Here is an 18,845-nt window from a genome sequence, read left to right on the forward strand (position 1 = left end):
GAAGTCACAAAACTGTAAAACTCGTCACACAATATACAGGGTATAAGGGATAGGTTGTCAAAAATTGAAACAGTGAATTCAGACCTTTATTCTGAACTGAAAACCAATGGAAATTCTTTCGAAAAAATTGCAAATTTTTCTCCTGTTTTCTTCATTTAAAATCTATGATATTATGTTACACGTGTAATATAAAGAAATAATAACATTTTCTGGTGAAATAATATGAAATACCAAAAAACAGTAACAAAGTCAAAGCTGTACAATATAGATATTTCTTACTTCTATTGTTGTTCTTATATTGTTCGAGTACATCATTACCATATTAGCTTTTACCTGCCTGAACATAAACCTCCCCCTTGAGGGGGTTTGTCAATAGTTGCCACTTGGCAGGCGGGTTGGCAACCGCAGTTAGGCTTTGGTGATGTTTTAAGAGGGACGCTACTGCCCATCCCCCGACCATTAAATTCCCTTGACTGTTTGAGTACACTTACGATTATTTATGAGGTTGGAGGCAGTCACCTCCTCTGCTCTGACTTTCGGATCTAGTTCGGCCTCGTCTCCCGTATAGGTCGTGAAATAGGTCCGCCAGTTGAATAGCCTGTCTTTCAATATGTTGAAGAGTCCATACTCCATGGCGAGCACTAGAGACTGGAAACATAAACGAATATAAAATCCTGCTACCTTCGATTAAATAGTTATTTTTTAATGGATGTTAATGGAATGGTAACCCCGCACTGGTGAAACACCCGTGAGGGATGTAGGTGAGGATGAAAAGGCAGGTCAGTTAGCCCATCGTAATGGATACACTTGGGATTCAGCACGAGTTTCCAGCGTGGATATTGACCTGACAGGGTATATTGCTAGCAATGGGAGTGGTAGTCCGCATTACTAACTATCCCTTCCCCCCATATAGATAGAGTTACGAGTGTAATATTCTGTTAGTTACATGTCAACATTTTGTTAGCTAAATTGACTTTTGGCTGACTCAATTTGTAATTTTTTTTTAATTAAAACAAAGCTCGTCTCATTTTTCAATGTTGCAAGTAATTGGATTAAAAATTTCCCGGATCACGTCGATTTTTTAAATTGGAATTAATAGTACATTACTGCAGCGGCCAGCAACTGAGGCATTGATGGACGAACGTGCAAATGTAGGCCGAGGCGTAGCCGAGGCACACATACGTGAGCCCATCAATGCCTAGTTGTCGTCAAGGCTTGTATAGTACTTTTCTCAAACAATGCGCGGAAATCAAAAACACAACTTTACTTTTTAAGTTCAATGAAGAATAAAGAACAATAATAATTTTTCACGCGCCATAATATTCCTTTGTTTTTCATTTAATAAACAGCTTTCTATTTGCAAGCCAGTTCGAAATTTAAATAAAACCTTTTATTAGTTACCTCCTTGGTAGCCATGTTTCGAAATAAAAGGTTATTCCATTTTTAAATTACAAGACAGATATAGGTTTACATAGTAATTTATCTGGCCAGTACGGCAATTTTGATTTATCTCCAAGAAGATTGTCAAAATAATGCTCACATTTCCAGGCATGTTTGAGAAAAATATATTTTTCTGATATAATACATATGACAGCATCATTATATCAGCCGTTATCTGCCCACAGCTGAGCATAGTCCTCCCCCATAGTCTGTCATAAGGAATAGGGCCGCCCCCCTATGGCAGTTTACTATTGGAGGGCTTTTTTTATACAACTTACAATGGCAAACAAGCTGTCGGCCCACCTGATGGAAAGTGGTAACCGTCGCTTATAAACATGAGCAGTACCATGGACATAACAGAGTATACTGTTTCACCCATGATACCCCCCATGCGTTGTCATTCCTGAGGACTCAGGTGTTATACCTCTGTACCCAGTAGTTTACCAGTACTACTAGGTTTGGCAAGTATACTAAGTATGGCAACTACGGGTTTACCCAGTAGTTGCCATACTTAGTAGGTAGGTTGGCTATCGCAGTTTGGCTTTTGGTGATGATTTAAGAGGGTCGCTGCTGTCCGTCCCTCGCCTATTAAGTTATCTTAGTTGCTTCTTACAACGGATATGGGAAAGGAAGGGCTGACCCATTAGATATTTACCATGTACACGATGAATTGTAGAAAAAGCGTAATCATTGCCGCGCCCGGGGAGAAGTCGTCGATGCAGAAGTAACATCTCGGGTTCTGATTTTTTTCTGTACGTAAAATAATTAAGAATGAATAAATGATCTTTAAAGATTAAGAGAATGACATATATATATATATATATGATGGAAATTTCAACCATTATGCAAAGAAGGGTTAAGATGAAAATTATTATTATTATTTTTAAAATTTTTACAAAACTCACATCTCCCCTTTTAAGGAAAGGAGATGGCAAACTAACCCCTGGCAGAAGCACAGTCGGCTGGGGTTCAGGGGCCCAGAGAGAGAAACCGGTGTACAATGCGGGCAGTATCTAAGAGCACCGCTTTCTGCATCTTTCCCGGGAGTGAGCCGCCTCGGAATTCCAACCGTCTGAGATGTTCCAGACTGTTTGGGATAAGACCGTTCACCGAAAAAACAATTGGAATGATTTCGGTGGACGTCACCCCTAACATTTCGGTCACTTCGTGAGCTAAGTCGAGAAACTGACGCTTCACGTTCTTTTTTTTAATTTTTTTATGATGCTGTCATTGTGAGGTGCGATAATTTATTCAGAGTTTGTTCTTTTCGGTTTTGTATTATTGTGGTTGTATTATGGTTGTAATTTTTTGTGTACTTGTTGTAATGTTTTATGTATTTATTGTAATGTTTTATGTATGTGTTGTAATGTATTATGTATTTGTTGGTAAGCGTGTTGAGTCTCCCATCCGGAAAATAGGTATTGGCGACCCGCACGCATGCTAAAGGTAAAGGAGTTAAGGGGCCGCCTGAAAATCAACGCTATATAGGTATATCTCGCTGGAGCTGTACATATATAGCAACAGCTGAGGCGGCCCCTATTACCAGCAACATTAATTGTTCTTTTTTCTTTTTGTTGTTTTAATATTTATTTTCTTAATAATGGTAATAAAGGTCATCTATCTATCTATCTATCTATCTATCTATCTATCTATCTATCTATCAAATAATTATTATTAGTATGAATTCCTTACCGCAGCAGCGTTGCGCGTCGAAGCCGTTGTCGGGCACGAGGAGGCGCGGGCAGCGGTGGCGGTTGAGGTGGCAGTAGGCGTTGAGCCGCGCCACCTGCGCCGCCCGCAGCGCCCCCTCGGTGGCGGCGTGCGGCGGCAGCAGCGCGCCGGCCAGCCGCGCCGCGTAGTACCACGCGTCGCGCGCCTGACTCACCGACAACATCTCCGACGCATTCTTTATGCTCGGCGTCATGCATCCTGCCGGCGGGACCATGGTTATCTTGTTTGTCAGGTTTTTTTTAATAGGAAGTGGAATGGCGAAGATGGAATAGCAACCCCGCTTGCGCTATCGGCATACACTGGCGGGGTACCAGTATATTAATGGGCGAAGATGGAATAGTAATCCCGCCTGCGCTATAGGTATACACTGGCGGGGTACCAGTAAAAGGTGAAAGGTGAAAGGTGAAAGGTGACAGGTGAGGATGAAGGCAGGTCAGTTGGCCCATAGTGACCAATTGAACAAGTATTAACCACTATGGTTTCTAGGGGAAACATAGGGGTTATTACTTGTCGACTTGATAGGGTGTATTGCTAGCAATAAGGCTATTAAATCTCATTACTAGCAATATTCTACATACTCAGTAAGTATATAAGCTTAAATTTCGAATTACGAACAATGAATTTGAAACTTTTTTGCGTTCGAATTACGAATGTTTATACATTTTAAAAATATCGATATTCTAGAATTTTCCATAACATTCAAGTTGGACTGAACTCGGAAAGAGAACTGTGTGGCTGTTACATTGCACCGTTGTACCGATTCACTTGACATTTTTCAACTTAAAAAAAATACGCGTTTTTTTATCACACAATTTTTTTTTAATAGTTGATAATGGAATGGTGACACCCGCGCTATCGGTATACACCGGCGGGGCACCAGTGAAGGATGATAACTAACAACTTGCAACTCTATGGCGGAATATAAAAATCGCAATTAAAAAACAGGGATTGATCGTAAAACTATTCACCGTTTTACGATCATAAAACGGCGAAAATTTGAAGTTGTGTGTATTTTTCAATGCAAAATATTATTTTAATAAAAATAAAAAAAAAATTGTCAAAAAAATAAATAAAACAATATTTTGGTGTGGGTCACCCTTATCATTAAGGGGTATGAAAAATAGATGTTGGCCGATTCTAATATTTACCCGATATGAACACAAAATTTTATAAAAATCGGTAAAGCCGTTTCGGAGGAGTTTGGTAACAAACACCGCGACACGAGAATTTTATATATTAGATAATATATAATATTGATATCACGTATAAAGTCTAGTTAATAGTGTATTATAGATTTAATACTGTTTCTCGAATGCTACCTATCGAGTGGTGATCCCACTGAAAATCAGCGCTACAGCAACACGCTGCAGCTTAGCTGAGTGGTGACCATTTCAGCTGTTACCACAGAATTATTATTTTAATGTATAAAATTGTCATTAATATTGTTAAGTTTTGTAGATGAATAAATGATTTTATTATTATTAAATTTATTTAAAACGGAACGCTAAAAACATATTGTGGTGGCCTATGCTATACCGGGACTACATAGCAGGACGTTATTTCTATAGCCATATAATACAGCGAGATAATGCCAGCTATGATAATAATCCGAACTTCCTGTAGATTTTTTTTCTTAGGGTTAGTTTAAATTTTATAATTTTCTTTTGTACAGCAGAAAAGAAAATAAATCGTTACTTACCGAATAATATGAGTAGACCAATGAGTAGAACACTGGCGATTTTCTCATTGAAATTGAAACTGATGAGGTACATAATTGCGAAGAAAGAGAGGCTTCCAAGGAACAGAATGACTGCAAACGCCCCTGCAGACACACACAGGAAAAAAAATAATATAAGAGAACGCAATAAGAGCAACTGAAGTGAAAATAAAACATTTTTAAAAGTTTTGTCTGTTTTATTTGTAAAAATTATAGTTTTGGCATTTATTGACCTTATTGAGACTGTTCAATTATTTTTACTTAAATATTTAAAAATCTCTCACGTACAGTAAAGTAGGTAGGTATTGTATTATATTTATATTATTATATTTATTTATAGTATATGTATTCATATAATATTTTATTATATATTTTAATATTTTATTTAACTGTATATTTGTTTATGTACTCTAAATATTAATAGTTGTAGCACTTCAGCTGCCCGCTGACGACATGCTATCTAACTGTACTGGGTTGACTGGAAGAGATCTCTGTCAGAGATAAGCTCACAACATTTATAAATGCATTATGTAATTTACAAGTGCAATAAAGAATATATATATATATATATATATAATAAGTTGGGATATATATTTACATTATTACATCTCTATATTTTAGAAACAAGCAATAACCCTTGTAATACATGTCTATAGAGGTAGGCAACAGTTACCATTTTCCATCAGGTGGGCTTATTTGCCATTACATTTTGCATATAAAAAGATTGAATATATATATCATCGTGCCTCCGATCAATCTGTTTATAATTACTCCTCTCCATCCAAAGGTTGCTTAGAAGAGATCGCTCTTAGCGATAAGGTCGCCCATTGTTTTCTCACTGTGATTATTTCTTATAATTGTTTGTATCTATAATAAGTTGACTATTGTAATCTTTTTGGAGGAAACAATAAAGAGTATCTATCTATTTATCTATATAGCAGACATATACGTACAGAGCAGGGAGGGCTGGTGAAGCGTGTGGTCGGTGTCGAGGGCGGCGGCGGCGGCGAGCGCGGGCAGCACGAGCCCGAACAGCGTGACGGACATGTGCGCGGCCAGCGACGTCAGCCAGTACAGCGGCGGCGGGCAGCCCGACATCACGTGGATGTGCCGGGCCCCAGATATCCGTTCCGCGCTCGGCAGCGACACGAAGTTGATGCACGACGCCTGGATAACTGGGCGAACAATATTAATTGACCTTTTTAATAATATTCATTGCCAGAAACAATACGTTTGTTGTGGTAGTTGGCCCATTGTGAGGAATTTACTAAAAATTAACTGCAAATCTTTATGGACGTAGATATTACGACGACAAGACGTACGTAATGTGCAATGGGGTTGTATTAACATTTTGTATTTGCGGAGGGATTAAATGCATACGCCTCAAATAGATACTTGATTGGTGTCTCCCTCTATTATAGATAAAACTCTCTTGAATAAAATTAATATTTGTGCATTAACAAGAGCTCTCGCTGGATACCACAAACTAAATAAGTCCATGGCTCAACTAGGTTTATGCCAAAAAAGTGTTTGCAGATTTTGTCACCACGAGGAAGAAATGTTACGACATATTAGAAAATACACTTTATATCCCGAAGAGATAAATAAAAAACATGATTGCTAAAAACGTCTTAAAATTCCTTTTTAACGAGAGATATGCTCTTGAAAAAGGACTGTATATTTCACGAAAAAAAAAAACGGTCGTTGCTAGTGGTAGAGAAAAATATAATCACTCAATTATGACATCGTCATATATATAATTATATATATATAATTTAAAAATATATATAAATATATATATATAATTTAAAAATATATTCTAAAAAGGTAAGTTCTGCACATTTCTATCACTAACAATGAACTTAAAAGGGGGGGGGGGGCGACCACAAAAGATTACAGAGGTCAAAGTGTTACAGGTTTTTCAGCTCTCTGTTTCACTCGATAATAATAATACCTTACATTATATAGATAGAGTATCGAGCCTCAAAAACGGGTCAACTTTTTGTCAGCTAATTGTCAAATTAGCTGACTCATTTTTTTATCAGTGTTCTATATACTTATGCACACAATGTACTTTGACGTATTTATATTTAATTATATAATAAATAAAATGAGTTTTTGCGCATTAAAAAGGTGCAAAATTTATAATACAAAATAAATATAAAGGAATCACACATACATATTTAACACGTAAAATTGTATGAAAAAGTTGACCCACTTTTCTCAAAGTATTTGTATGTAGACACTCTATAATCTAAGAATTTTTTTTATACCACTGAGGTGGCAAACAAGCATACGGCCCACCTGATGGTAAGTGGTTACCGTAGCCAAAATAATACATAGATAAGAATAAACTCACTGAAGAGAACGGTGAGAGCCCACGCCATAGTCATGACTTGGCTCTTCGGGTGTTGCAGAATTATTCGATGGTGGTAGTCTTCATCCTCTATAGGGTGATTGTAAGTGGAAATGATCGGCTCGTTCGTCCTGAGCAGCTCCATTGCCAGCACATTCGAGAACGCGTTCATGGCAACAGGCACCGCGTGGCGTACCGTCGTCGTGTACAATATCTGGTGATGGAAATGGTTTACCCAATTAGATATTATTTTGCAGATGTCTCTGGTTAATTGATTAAAATTTCCAGGGTACAGAGGCATAACAACTGAGTCCTCAGGAATGGCAACGCATGGGTACTAATTTCACTTAGTGTTTCTGTAATAATTTAAATAAAACTTTTGGCCACAACAGAATATCAGTGTTTTGCTCTTTTAAAGGCAAAGCAATAGAACTGAGTTTTTTTTTATACAACTTAGAATGGCAAACAAGCTGACGGCCCACCTGATGGAAAGTGGTAACCGTCGCCTATAGACATGAGCAGTATCATGGATATAACAGAGTATACTGTTTCGCCCATGATACCCGCCATGAGTTGTGACCATTTTGTGTGTGCACACGCATGAAAGGGGAAAATGTTACTTCTTTTCTGCATTTTGCTTTTTTCGTACATGTAATCTTTTACTTCTTTTTATTATGTATGTTTATCTATCATCATCATCATATCAGCCCTTAACCGTCCACTGCTGAACATAAGCCTCCACTTGGGGAGTAGTTGCCACGCCTGGCAGGCGGGTTGACAACCGCAGTCAGGCTTTGGAGATGTTTTAAGAAAGACGCTACTGCCCATCCCCCGCCCTCCCTTAATCACCTTTTACGACACCCACCATCCAGTCAAAAAAACATTTATAACTATGAGTTACAGTCCCACCTTTGCATCTGTATCGTTGATTTCTATTCCGATCAAATACTTGTTGTACTCCAACTTGTCTTCTTTGCCAATACGGATGATATCTAGAGGAAACAAAAATTGAATGTATGAAGACACGTTCAGAAAGTAAGTGTAAGAGATTTTATATTTATTCAGACGAAATTTATTTAAAAAAAAAATAGAGGATATGATGATATGACTGTCAACTATTTTTCCCCCAAAATTGCGCAGCTTCGTTATGTCTTTTTATTTCGATTTTTTTTTTATTTTTAAGTTTTTTTTTTCTCCGAAAACTAGAAACGTTTTCGCAAAAAGGCAGGAGGCTTTGAGGTAGCCCCAGTAAAAAAATCCAATGAATTTAAATCCGGTGAACATGGAGGCCACAGAATTGGCTCTAGGCGCCCGATCCATCTGTTTGGATACCTTCTATTTAAATATGCTTGAACCGGTACAGCATAATGCGCGTAGGACGATCGTCATTTTGCAGCCAATACGATTCCTTCAGCTCCTCGGAAACCTCTTCTAATAAATTGGGGAGATCATTTTGAAGAAACTCCAAATATCTTTGCTCAGTTAAATTCCCCGGTAATTATGCTGTATCGGTTCGTGCATATTTAAATAAAAGGTATCCAAACAGATGGATCGGGCGCCTAGGGCCAATTCTGTGGCCTCCACGTTCACCAGATTTATATCCATTGGATTTTTTTACTGGCGCTGCCTCAAAGAGGAAGTGTACCGTAAGCCTATACAGTCTTTGGACGAATTACGCAGTCGTGTCAGTGCAGCCGCATCGAAAATAAACGAGCGACGGTACACAAGACTGCTCAGAAGAGCATTTATCCGAAGATGCAGGGCATGCATAAGAGTGGGAGGAAAACAATTTGAGCATTTATTGTAAATTTATGTAAAATAAATTATTTTAAATATTAAATGTTGTTTTTTTTTTATTATTCCCCAATGATGAGATATAATTTAATTTAAAAATGTTCCCATATTACAAATTTTGTTATTTAGTAAAATTTTCTCCTTTTCTACATTAATGACAATAATTCACTATTTATGATAGACACAGTTATGAATTGTACCATTGTAAAATCTACTTGAAACAGACAATATTTTAAAATTATTGGTCACCCATGTATTCATACATTTTTTTTATACCCTATTTTTTTTTGCATAAATTTCAAAAATAAATTAGTTTGCGTATTAAAAAAAAACAGCAATAGCTAGTCATACTATTCACTTTCTATCTATCATCACAGTTAGTGTATAATAATAAAACAACAAAAAAACCAATAGAATTCATTCATTTTTGGTCATAGTGATCAGGACAGTAAAATAAGATTTGACTTGAAGAGATGACTTGAAAAAATTTGACTTTTCTTTAAAATAAAGATAACAAAGTACTACTTATATTTTGTTTCGTATTTTTTTAAGACGGCCATAAGTTGAACTATAAGACGTTTCAAGGTTATCCATTCATTACTGGACACCCTGTATATATATATATATATATATATATATATATATATATATATATATATATATATATATATATATATATATATATATATATATCTAGTTTGAGTGCGTGCAGATACATTTGCCAGGGTGTACCACAAGCAATGTGGATTCTCATATACTCCATTACCAACACCATATCCACACTCAAGTAGTGAGGCAGATAAGATAGACACTTACCACCAATTATATCTGTACTTTGTTCCACAGTAGTGCCACAGCACAGCTTGACGTCCGTCCGCGCGCGCTGTCCCCTCATATCCACGTTGTACAGCGCCCGTTTGTCCACCATCTTGTTATACAGTTCCAAGTTCATCAGCCTAGCCATGTTGCTGCTGGATTGGTCTACTTCGTCATTGTATGTCCTCGTGAATATGCAGATCAAGAGGATCGGCAGGATTATTTGCTGCAACATACAAGGTGCACAATCTTCAAAGTCGTCAGTTGCAAGCTTTCAATATGAGTATAATACTTTTTCTTTTATTTTATACAAAAATCCACAGCTCTCAAAAAATAACTTACATGCCAAGTCTCTTATGAATTTTTTTTTATACAACTTAGAATGGCAAACAAGCTGACGGTCCACGATAGAAAATGGTAACCGTCGCCTATAGACATGAGCAGTACCATGGACATAACAGAGTATACTGTTTCGCCCATGATACCCCCCATGCGTTGCCATTCCTGAGGACTCAGGTGTTATTCCACTGTACCCAGTAAATTCACGCCATATCCCACACTTCAAACCGAAACACAGCCATGTAAGCACAGCTGCTTCACGGTAGAAACACGAATGGGACAGAGGTACCCAAGCAATCGACTTTTGTACAAAGTCTCCCTCTGGTATACAGCCAATAACGGATTTTATTTATACAAACAGAAATTTTGATTCCAAAGCGAGGTAGGCAAGTTAGAGTATGCAAGTAATATACAGTGCATGTATGAAAGAAACCATGTATGATAATGAGTCTCCATAAAGTTAAGTTAATTTATATATAAAATAAATAAAATCCATGTTGCTAAAGTTCAGATATTGACAGCAATGATTAAATAATACAAATATAATATTATTAAAATAAGTACCTTATGAGATGGAGAAAAGAAAACAGTAAATAAATATATAATGGTATATAATTTATAATACAGGGAGAGAACAAGTATATGACACCGAATCGTATGATTGTAAACATGCATTTATAAAATATGTTTATTAAATAACAATTAATATAACTAAAATAATAAATAAAAAAGAAAAATTAGTGCCGATATTTACTAAAAAAAAAATCTTATTTACTGTACTTTATAACTGTAATGAAAAACTATGCAAATTAATTTTTTTTTTATACCACTTAGGTAGCAAACAAGCATACGGTAAGTGGTTACCGTAGCCTATGAACGCCTGCAATACCAGAGGTATTACGCATGCGTTGCCGACCCTGAAGAAACCTGTTTACCCCCCTTTTGAAGAACCCCATGCTGTAGTCTCTTGGGAATTATTAATTAATTAATGCGGGTACTTCGCACGAGTATAGATAGTAACATACTGGAATTCATACCAGAAGCAAAAACGAGTACTTCTTCGATATAATGTACTTCACTTGTCGTTTGAAGAGAGTACTAAACTGGCGAGCCCATAAACGGAAGCCGTCGATTTTTATGGGCGTTACTGAAAGAAATGTATGATTATTACTTGATGAAGCGTTCCAATGGGAATTATAAACGGGAACTACGTAGTTAAAGGCGGGGAACGCCACGGGAAACGGCTAGTTTATAATAATTTTTTATTATCTAGCGTTGTCTTGTCAATAAATTTTACTCCATTGCGTATTTCTTTACAATTGACCGATGAACAAACTATCTAACGAGACATGGCGCCTCTCAACATATATACGAGTGTATGTTTAGGAACAATGTAGATATGGTGAGGGAACGCAGGGCTTTGTCGGTCCGCGCCAATATGCTAGGCCGCAGATTCTTGCGATGGTATAGACACAGTGAAAATAACACTATTTAGTATATTGTTTCGCCCATGATATCCCCCATGTGTTGTCATTTCTGAGAGACTCAGGTGTTATTCCTCTGTACCCTGTAAATTCACTGCCATATCCCATCCTTCAAACCGAAACACAGCCATGCAAACACAACTGCTTCACGGTTGAAACACGAATGGGACAGAAGTGCCCAAGCAAACGACTTTTGTACAAAGTCACCCTCTGGTATGATGCAATTACAATTATTAAAAATTACTTACTGGCATTACCGTCGGTTTCATCTTCGGCAGGCGTCTTCTCAATTGCAGATAGTCTAAAATGGATTATTAATATATTAAGTGAGGGGAGAAAGGGATTGTTAGTAATGGAGACTGAGAATACTATTGCTAGCAATATACCCAACCAGGCCGACCTCCTCGCGGTTCCCCCTGGAAACTATCATGGGTAATTCCTGATGAATTCATCATGATGGGCTAACTGGCCTGTTTTCATTCTCATCTATCACCCTTCACTGGTGCTCCGCCAGCGTATCCCGTTAGCGCAGGCGGGGTTACCATACCATTTTCAATCATCAAATATATATATATATATATTAAGTGAAAGTAAACTATTAAATTTATACCTGTATTAATATTAATAATAGAAAAAATATACTAATAATTAGAATAGATAGAATAAAATACCTACACAATGTTTGCTCTAATAAGTTTAGTACTAATTTTGTTAAATTAAATAGAATTGTTTGTTCTAAAAAAAAAAAATTTGAATAGAGGAAAGATTTCACTTGTTGTATGTATTATGCATTTTTATTTTAACATTAAATCTACCGAAATACCGACATACCTAATCCTACCATGAGCGGGGGGAAAGGGATTGTTAGTAATGGAGACTGAGAATCCCATTGCTAGCAATATACCCAACCAGGCAGACCTCCTCGCGGTTCCCCCTGGAACATGATGAATTCATCAGGAATTAATCATGATGGGCTAACTGGCCTGTTTTCATTCTCATCTATCACCCTTCACTGGTGCCCCGCCAGCGTATCCCGTTAGCGCAGGCGGGGTTACCATACCATTTTCACCCCCCCCCCCCCAATCCTATCATGAACAGTCAGATGACCGCTTTAAAATAAAATATGTATATTAATATAGAAAGAGATTTTAGCCTATTGGATAATAAACAAGTAAATAGTAAGTTGTAAATATTTCACCTCCCCCTCCCCCCCAAAAAATCCTATCATGAGCGGTCAAATGACCGCTTTAAAAGAAAGTATGTATCTTAATATAAAAAGAGATTTTAGCCGATTGGATAGTGAACAAGTAAATAATAGTAAGTTGTAAATATTGAAAAGTGGCTTGTATGTATATTATAGGAAAACTGAATAAGTTACATGGTGATTGACAGGGTGAGTGAGTGACAGTAACGTTATACATGAAAATTTTTAAACTAAATTTCAAAAACGGTCATTTGACCGCGCCCGGTAGGTTTAGTGTTAATTTATCATGCAAGTGCACACACAAATATAAGAGAAGCAAGTCTACTATTGAAAATAATATCAAACCAATCCAATTTCATACTGCATTCATGAAACAGGGATCAGGTTATAATTGGGATCGGTTTACAATAGTTTTTATTGGCAAGTTACACTGATATGCATCTATCAGAACAATATGGAACCATTGTGTCGCTAGTGTTGCAATTCGAGAGTAAAACATCTTAATTTCAATATCGATTTATTGGAATTTATTTCAAGAGTAACCTTCACACAGATGGTTTGATTTGCAATAAATAAACTCAAAAAGCATTGTACATTTCTTTTTTAATTTTTACAATATATGTATCTATAATAAATCTTTTAATGTATCCAATAAATTATGTATAATAAAGATTATACAATATATTATTGTCTCTGCCTACCCTAATGGGAGACAGGCGTGACAGATATGTATATATGTATGTATATGTATATTATTTTGTGAACCTGTAAAATTCAACTTCTGTTTAAGAATCAACAGGCAAGTTTCTTGCGGCGGTCGTAACATGCCAATTTTAAGATTGTGTCCTACAAAAAATCCGATATGAATTATGATAAAACAATTTATTTCGATAAAAAAAAAAACTACTGAATCCACTTTAATGTAATTCATATGGAACCAATCTTTAAGTATATCCTTTCAAATAAAAAAAAAAAATTACAACCGAATTAAGAACTGCTTAGTTTTTGAAGTCAATTGAATAAGACAGGTACTTACTTCAAGAAAACCTCTTCGAGGTTGGTGACCCCGACGCCTATGTTTTTGATGTTGAGCTCCTCGCGCTTGCCTTCTAGCGCGTTGAACATGGCCGCGAACTTGTCGCTGTCCTTGGACGGCAGGTCGTATATAATCGTGTTGAAGGACTCCTGTTTGAATGCTGCGTCCTTCACGTGGGACGTTATTATGTTCTCGACGTCCGCACGCTTGTTATCACCGGTGAATGTGAGAGACAGACGGTAACCGGATCCTGTTGGGATATAAATTATTATAAGCCTATGTCCAGCAGTGGACAGCCATTAACTATCCACTGCTGGACAGAGACCTTCCCTATTGGGGGGGGGGGGGGTTTGCCCGTAGTTACCATGCTTTTATATACCATGGTTTTGGTAATATTTTAAAAGGGATGCCGATGCCTGTTCCTCAACTATGAAGTTCTTTCAGTTGCATCATACGACATCCACGGAAAAGGAAGAGGTGATCCTTTAGTATTCAGGAATGGCAAATCATAAAGAAGTACCATAAAGGTTAATAAATAAAAAAAAAATACACTATGGAAATACTACACCAGTGAAACGCAGTTTTTTTTAAGGGGTAAATATGAAATAGTGGCCCCGCCTGCGCTATCGGTATACACTGGCGGGGCACCAGTGAGAGATAATAATAGGTAACTATGAAAGCAAGTCAGTTGGCTTGTCGTGACAAATTCACCAGTGATTAACCAAGATGGTTTCTAAGTGTAACTACATGGAGGTCGATGTGATACAGTTTTTTTTATATGACAACTCTTTTGCTATTTTAGTTTGCTATTGAAGGTTTAGCTGAGTATTTTTGTATTTGTTTTTCTTTTTTTTTTTAAGAAATGATAGTAATGGGACAGTTGGGACTCCATACTAACTGTTCCTTTTATCTCACTAACCTATTATCGGTACTATCTACTGGACACAGGTATCTTCACATAAGAGCTAGATACTACCACTTATGCTGTAGTCGGAGAGAGAGGGATTGTTAGTAATGGGGGTCTAACAGCTCCATTGGTAGCAATATACCCTATTAGGTAGATCTCCACGCGGGAATCATCTTGTTTAATTCTCACGAATTACATCACGACGGGCCGACTGATCTACCTTCATTCTCACCTATCATCCCTCACTGGTGCCCCGTCAGCGTATACTGATAGCGCCAGCGAGGTTACCATTCCATTGACACGCATTAAAAATATAAGTGTACTATCACCGCTTGGAAGAGATGGCCAGGGTATATACCTATAGCTTTCTTGAGGAACATGGGCGTGGCGTATGCGCAGAGGTGTCCGGAAGTGAGCAGCGCCACGCGGTCGGCCAGCGCGTCCGCCTCCTCCAGGAAGTGCGTCGTCAGCAGCACTGTCCGCGAGCCGCGCAGCGACTGCGAACAACGTACATAGCATCTTACATTATATAGATACAGCAACGAGCCTCAAAAACGGGTTATCTTTTTTGTCAGTTAATTGTCAAATTAACTGACTCGTTTTTTTATCAGTGTTCTATTTACGCACATTAATATATTTTGACGGAGCTATATTTAATTATTTAATAAATAATATGAATTATTAAGCATTAATTAGGTGCAGAATTTATAAAACAAAATAAATATAGAAATTATAAAGGAATCAGTCATAACCATTTATCACGCAAAATTGTATAAAAAAGTTAATCTGCTTTTCTCGAAACATTTGTATGGAGACACTCTACCATATAGGTTGTTCAACGTATGCAAGTAAGGTAGCGCTACATTCAGCGTATCTTCGATCGCATTAATACCTTCCAGCGCATGCGAAAGAACCCTCCAATACTTGTAGCATTGGAGGGTTTGGATATGAAAAGATGTGGAAAGTTTGTAGCAGTATCATTAAGTAAAAGAGAGTAAAATAAAAAAAAAAGTGCAAAAAATGTGATGACAATGGGGTCACTAGATTTCATCATTAATAAACGGCTTTGATGGGGCGCACTTATGTATTGGTCTTAGATTACATAGATAGAGCATAGAAAATAAAAAACGTGTTAAAATTTGATCAGAGAATTTGATGATTAGCTGATATTTTTCTTAAATGTAAACACAAAGCGTTTTTAATGTTGTAAATAATTGTATAAAGAATTCCCTAGACCAGTCAATTATTTAATTTGAATTGGGAACTATTTTAATATAAGAAAGTTTTAATATGAAATTACATATGTGCGTTTTTTTTATAAATTAATATACATGTATTAATTGAAAATGGCTGCCATTTTCAATTATTTAAATATACATTATATATATATATATATATATATATATATATATATATATATATATATATATATATATATATATATATATATATATAATGGCCGAATACATAGGGTATATTTATATACATAATTCACTCATGTAATGATAAGTGTCATAACAAATCATTATGCATTGTTTATTTTATTCTTTCAAATATATTCGTAAGAATTTTAAATATTTATATAATTTATATATTTCATTTTAACCTGACAAGATAATTTCTCCCATATATTGGGTAAAAAGTGTATATTACGGTAACACTATTGACGCACGCATGGATAATAAAGACGTGTTTCTGGCGCAGCATGTGTATGTAGAGGGAGAGGGAGAGGGAGAAGGAGAGTACTCACGAGCAGCTGGTCCCAGAGCGCGCGGCGGGTCTCGACGTCGAGGCCGGAGGTGGGCTCGTCCAGCACGAGCACGCTGGAGCCGCCGGCCAGCGCGCACGCCAGCTGCACGCGCCGCTTCATGCCCCCCGACAGCTCCGTCACTCCACTGTGCAGCTTCTCCTCCAGACCTAAGTTTTTCAGGAGCTCTTCGGCGTCAGAGTAGGCCTTGTGAGAACGATAGCCTTTCAACTGTAAAAGTATTGTAAGTATTAGAAATATAACTAGCGACTCGACTCGTCTTCGCACAGTTGAAAATAGAATACAGCCCACGTTACTAGTTGATACATTTTTTTTTATGCAGCTTGAAATAGCAAACAAGCTGACCTTACGTCATCACTTTACATCAGATGGGCCATCAGCTTGAAAAACAATGTAACCTCAAATGTTTCGATTCAAACAAGTCATATTGTAATACTGCTGTAAATACTGAACTGTGTACAGACCTTGAAGAAGAAGACCACGTGTTTCAGCACAGTGAGGTCCGTGAAGAACAGGTTGTGCTGCGGACAGAGGCCGATGTCTCGTCGCACTTCGTCGTGGTTGACGGTGGTGTCGTTACCGTTCACGTACACTTTGCCACTCGACGCGCTCATCATCCCTGCGGACCATCATCATAATTCATCATGCACCGGATCCGAATTTCGACGGTTAAGAGGAAACGCGAATACTGTTTTTTTATACAGACATAATCTCCTATTTTCTTATTAGATAAAGTAATACAATAGTGAAACATTTTTTATTATACATCTGTCCTTGCTATGTGCCTGTCTTCAGATATTAATCACAGTCTTATACAAACACTCACACATACACGCGTAAGCACGCATGCACGCACGCACACACGCTTGCTTATTCGGACGTACGCTCGCGTGCTCGCACGCAGCCACACATACACGTACTTTCTTAACTCCAAATATTTTCTAACTAACACGGACAACATTTTTAAACTGTGCAGACAAACCATTCATGAACATTTCATATGTAGTGGGGGGAACAGGGTTTGTTATAGGAACAGGTAGGAGGTCAATGCCAGCGATGGAGACTAGTCTCTATCGCTGGCATTGACCTCCTCGTAGTCCCCCTGAAAACTATCGTAGTTAATTACGATTGAATTAGCAACGGCTGGCCGTCTGACCTGATTTCATCCTTTAATGGTGTTCCACTATTATATATCATTAATACAAACGGGTGCAACATCTCATGTGTTCTAAAATTGTTATAATTTACATTTTAGGACTCACCAGTTATTATGGACATGAGCGTGGTCTTCCCAGCTCCGTTTTGCCCCAGCAGAACTGTAATCTCGCCTTCGTACGCGTTGAACGATACATCTTTTAGGGCTTGGGTTTTCTGGAAATTCTGCATAGACGACGGTAATAGTAACAGTGGGTACCACATAATCACATCAATTGGCAGGTCCTCAAGCTACGAAACCCGTGTTATGGGGATCCGGGTAAAATTTAAAAATGTCTGTTTCCTAAATTGGCCCTACTAGGAATCGATTCCAAGACCTCATGAAAAGTAACGTGCCCACCATTGCACCACGGAGGAAGTCAGATAATATACAATGGATTTTGAATACGAATCATAAAGTTTGGGGGAAAGGGATTGTTAGTAATGGAGACTGAGAATCCCATTGCTAGCAATATACCCAATCAGGTCGACCTCCTCGCGGTTCCCCCTGGAAACTATCATGGTTAATTCCTGATGAATTCATCATGATGGGCTAACTGGCCTGTTTTCATTCTCATCTATCACCCTTCACTGGTGCTCCGCCAGCGTATCCCGTTAGCGCAGGCGGGGTTACCATACCATTTTCACTCATCAAAAAAAAAATACGAATCATAATGATACACTTATATTGATAGTCTTAATTAAATTGTTGATATTTACAAATTAAAAATTAATAATAAGAAAAACAATACAATATAATAAATCACTATACACACAATTAACTATTGTCAGTTTTGTCATGTCATTGTTTGCGATCCTTCCTAATCCACGTGGAATGGGGGGAAAGTGATTGTTAGTAATGAGGTCTAATAGCCCCTTTACAAGCAAATATACCCTCTTAGGTCGACCTCCACGCGGTTCTCCCTGGAAACAGTCACGGTCAATTTTTGTCGAATTCATCACGGTGGGCCAACTGAACTGCTACATCATCACCTATCATACCTCACTGGTGTCCCGCCGGTGTATACCAATAGCGCAAACGGGGTCACTATTCAATTA

General features: G+C 37.5%; 1 protein-coding gene across 5 annotated transcripts in view; it reads right to left on the reverse strand.

Annotated features, from left to right (window-relative positions):
* The window catches only part of LOC113521792 (retinal-specific phospholipid-transporting ATPase ABCA4-like), a 69,125-nt gene that overhangs the window by 16,516 nt on the left and 33,764 nt on the right, over positions 1-18,845 (reverse strand). For all 5 annotated transcript variants that reach the window (XR_008253452.1, XM_052900000.1, XM_052900002.1 and 2 more), the window contains 15 exons: positions 17,855-17,972; positions 17,057-17,211; positions 16,575-16,802; positions 15,183-15,321; positions 13,918-14,167; positions 11,926-11,978; positions 11,231-11,340; positions 9,855-10,080; positions 8,154-8,236; positions 7,248-7,458; positions 5,842-6,063; positions 4,871-4,993; positions 3,133-3,369; positions 2,096-2,190; positions 492-648 (listed from right to left, as the gene is read on the reverse strand). Coding sequence is in view for 4 of the 5 variants with exons in the window: in XM_052900000.1 (XP_052755960.1) it covers positions 492-648; positions 2,096-2,190; positions 3,133-3,369; positions 4,871-4,993; positions 5,842-6,063; positions 7,248-7,458; positions 8,154-8,236; positions 9,855-10,080; positions 11,231-11,340; positions 11,926-11,978; positions 13,918-14,167; positions 15,183-15,321; positions 16,575-16,802; positions 17,057-17,211; positions 17,855-17,972 (2,407 nt within the window). In the remaining variant the exon portion in view is untranslated. The remainder of the gene's footprint in view (positions 1-491; positions 649-2,095; positions 2,191-3,132; positions 3,370-4,870; positions 4,994-5,841; positions 6,064-7,247; positions 7,459-8,153; positions 8,237-9,854; positions 10,081-11,230; positions 11,341-11,925; positions 11,979-13,917; positions 14,168-15,182; positions 15,322-16,574; positions 16,803-17,056; positions 17,212-17,854; positions 17,973-18,845) is intronic.

Source organism: Galleria mellonella, unplaced genomic scaffold, assembly GCF_026898425.1.
Source record: "Galleria mellonella isolate WM207_F2 unplaced genomic scaffold, CSIRO_AGI_GalMel_v1 utg63, whole genome shotgun sequence".
Lineage (NCBI taxonomy): Eukaryota > Metazoa > Arthropoda > Insecta > Lepidoptera > Pyralidae > Galleria > Galleria mellonella.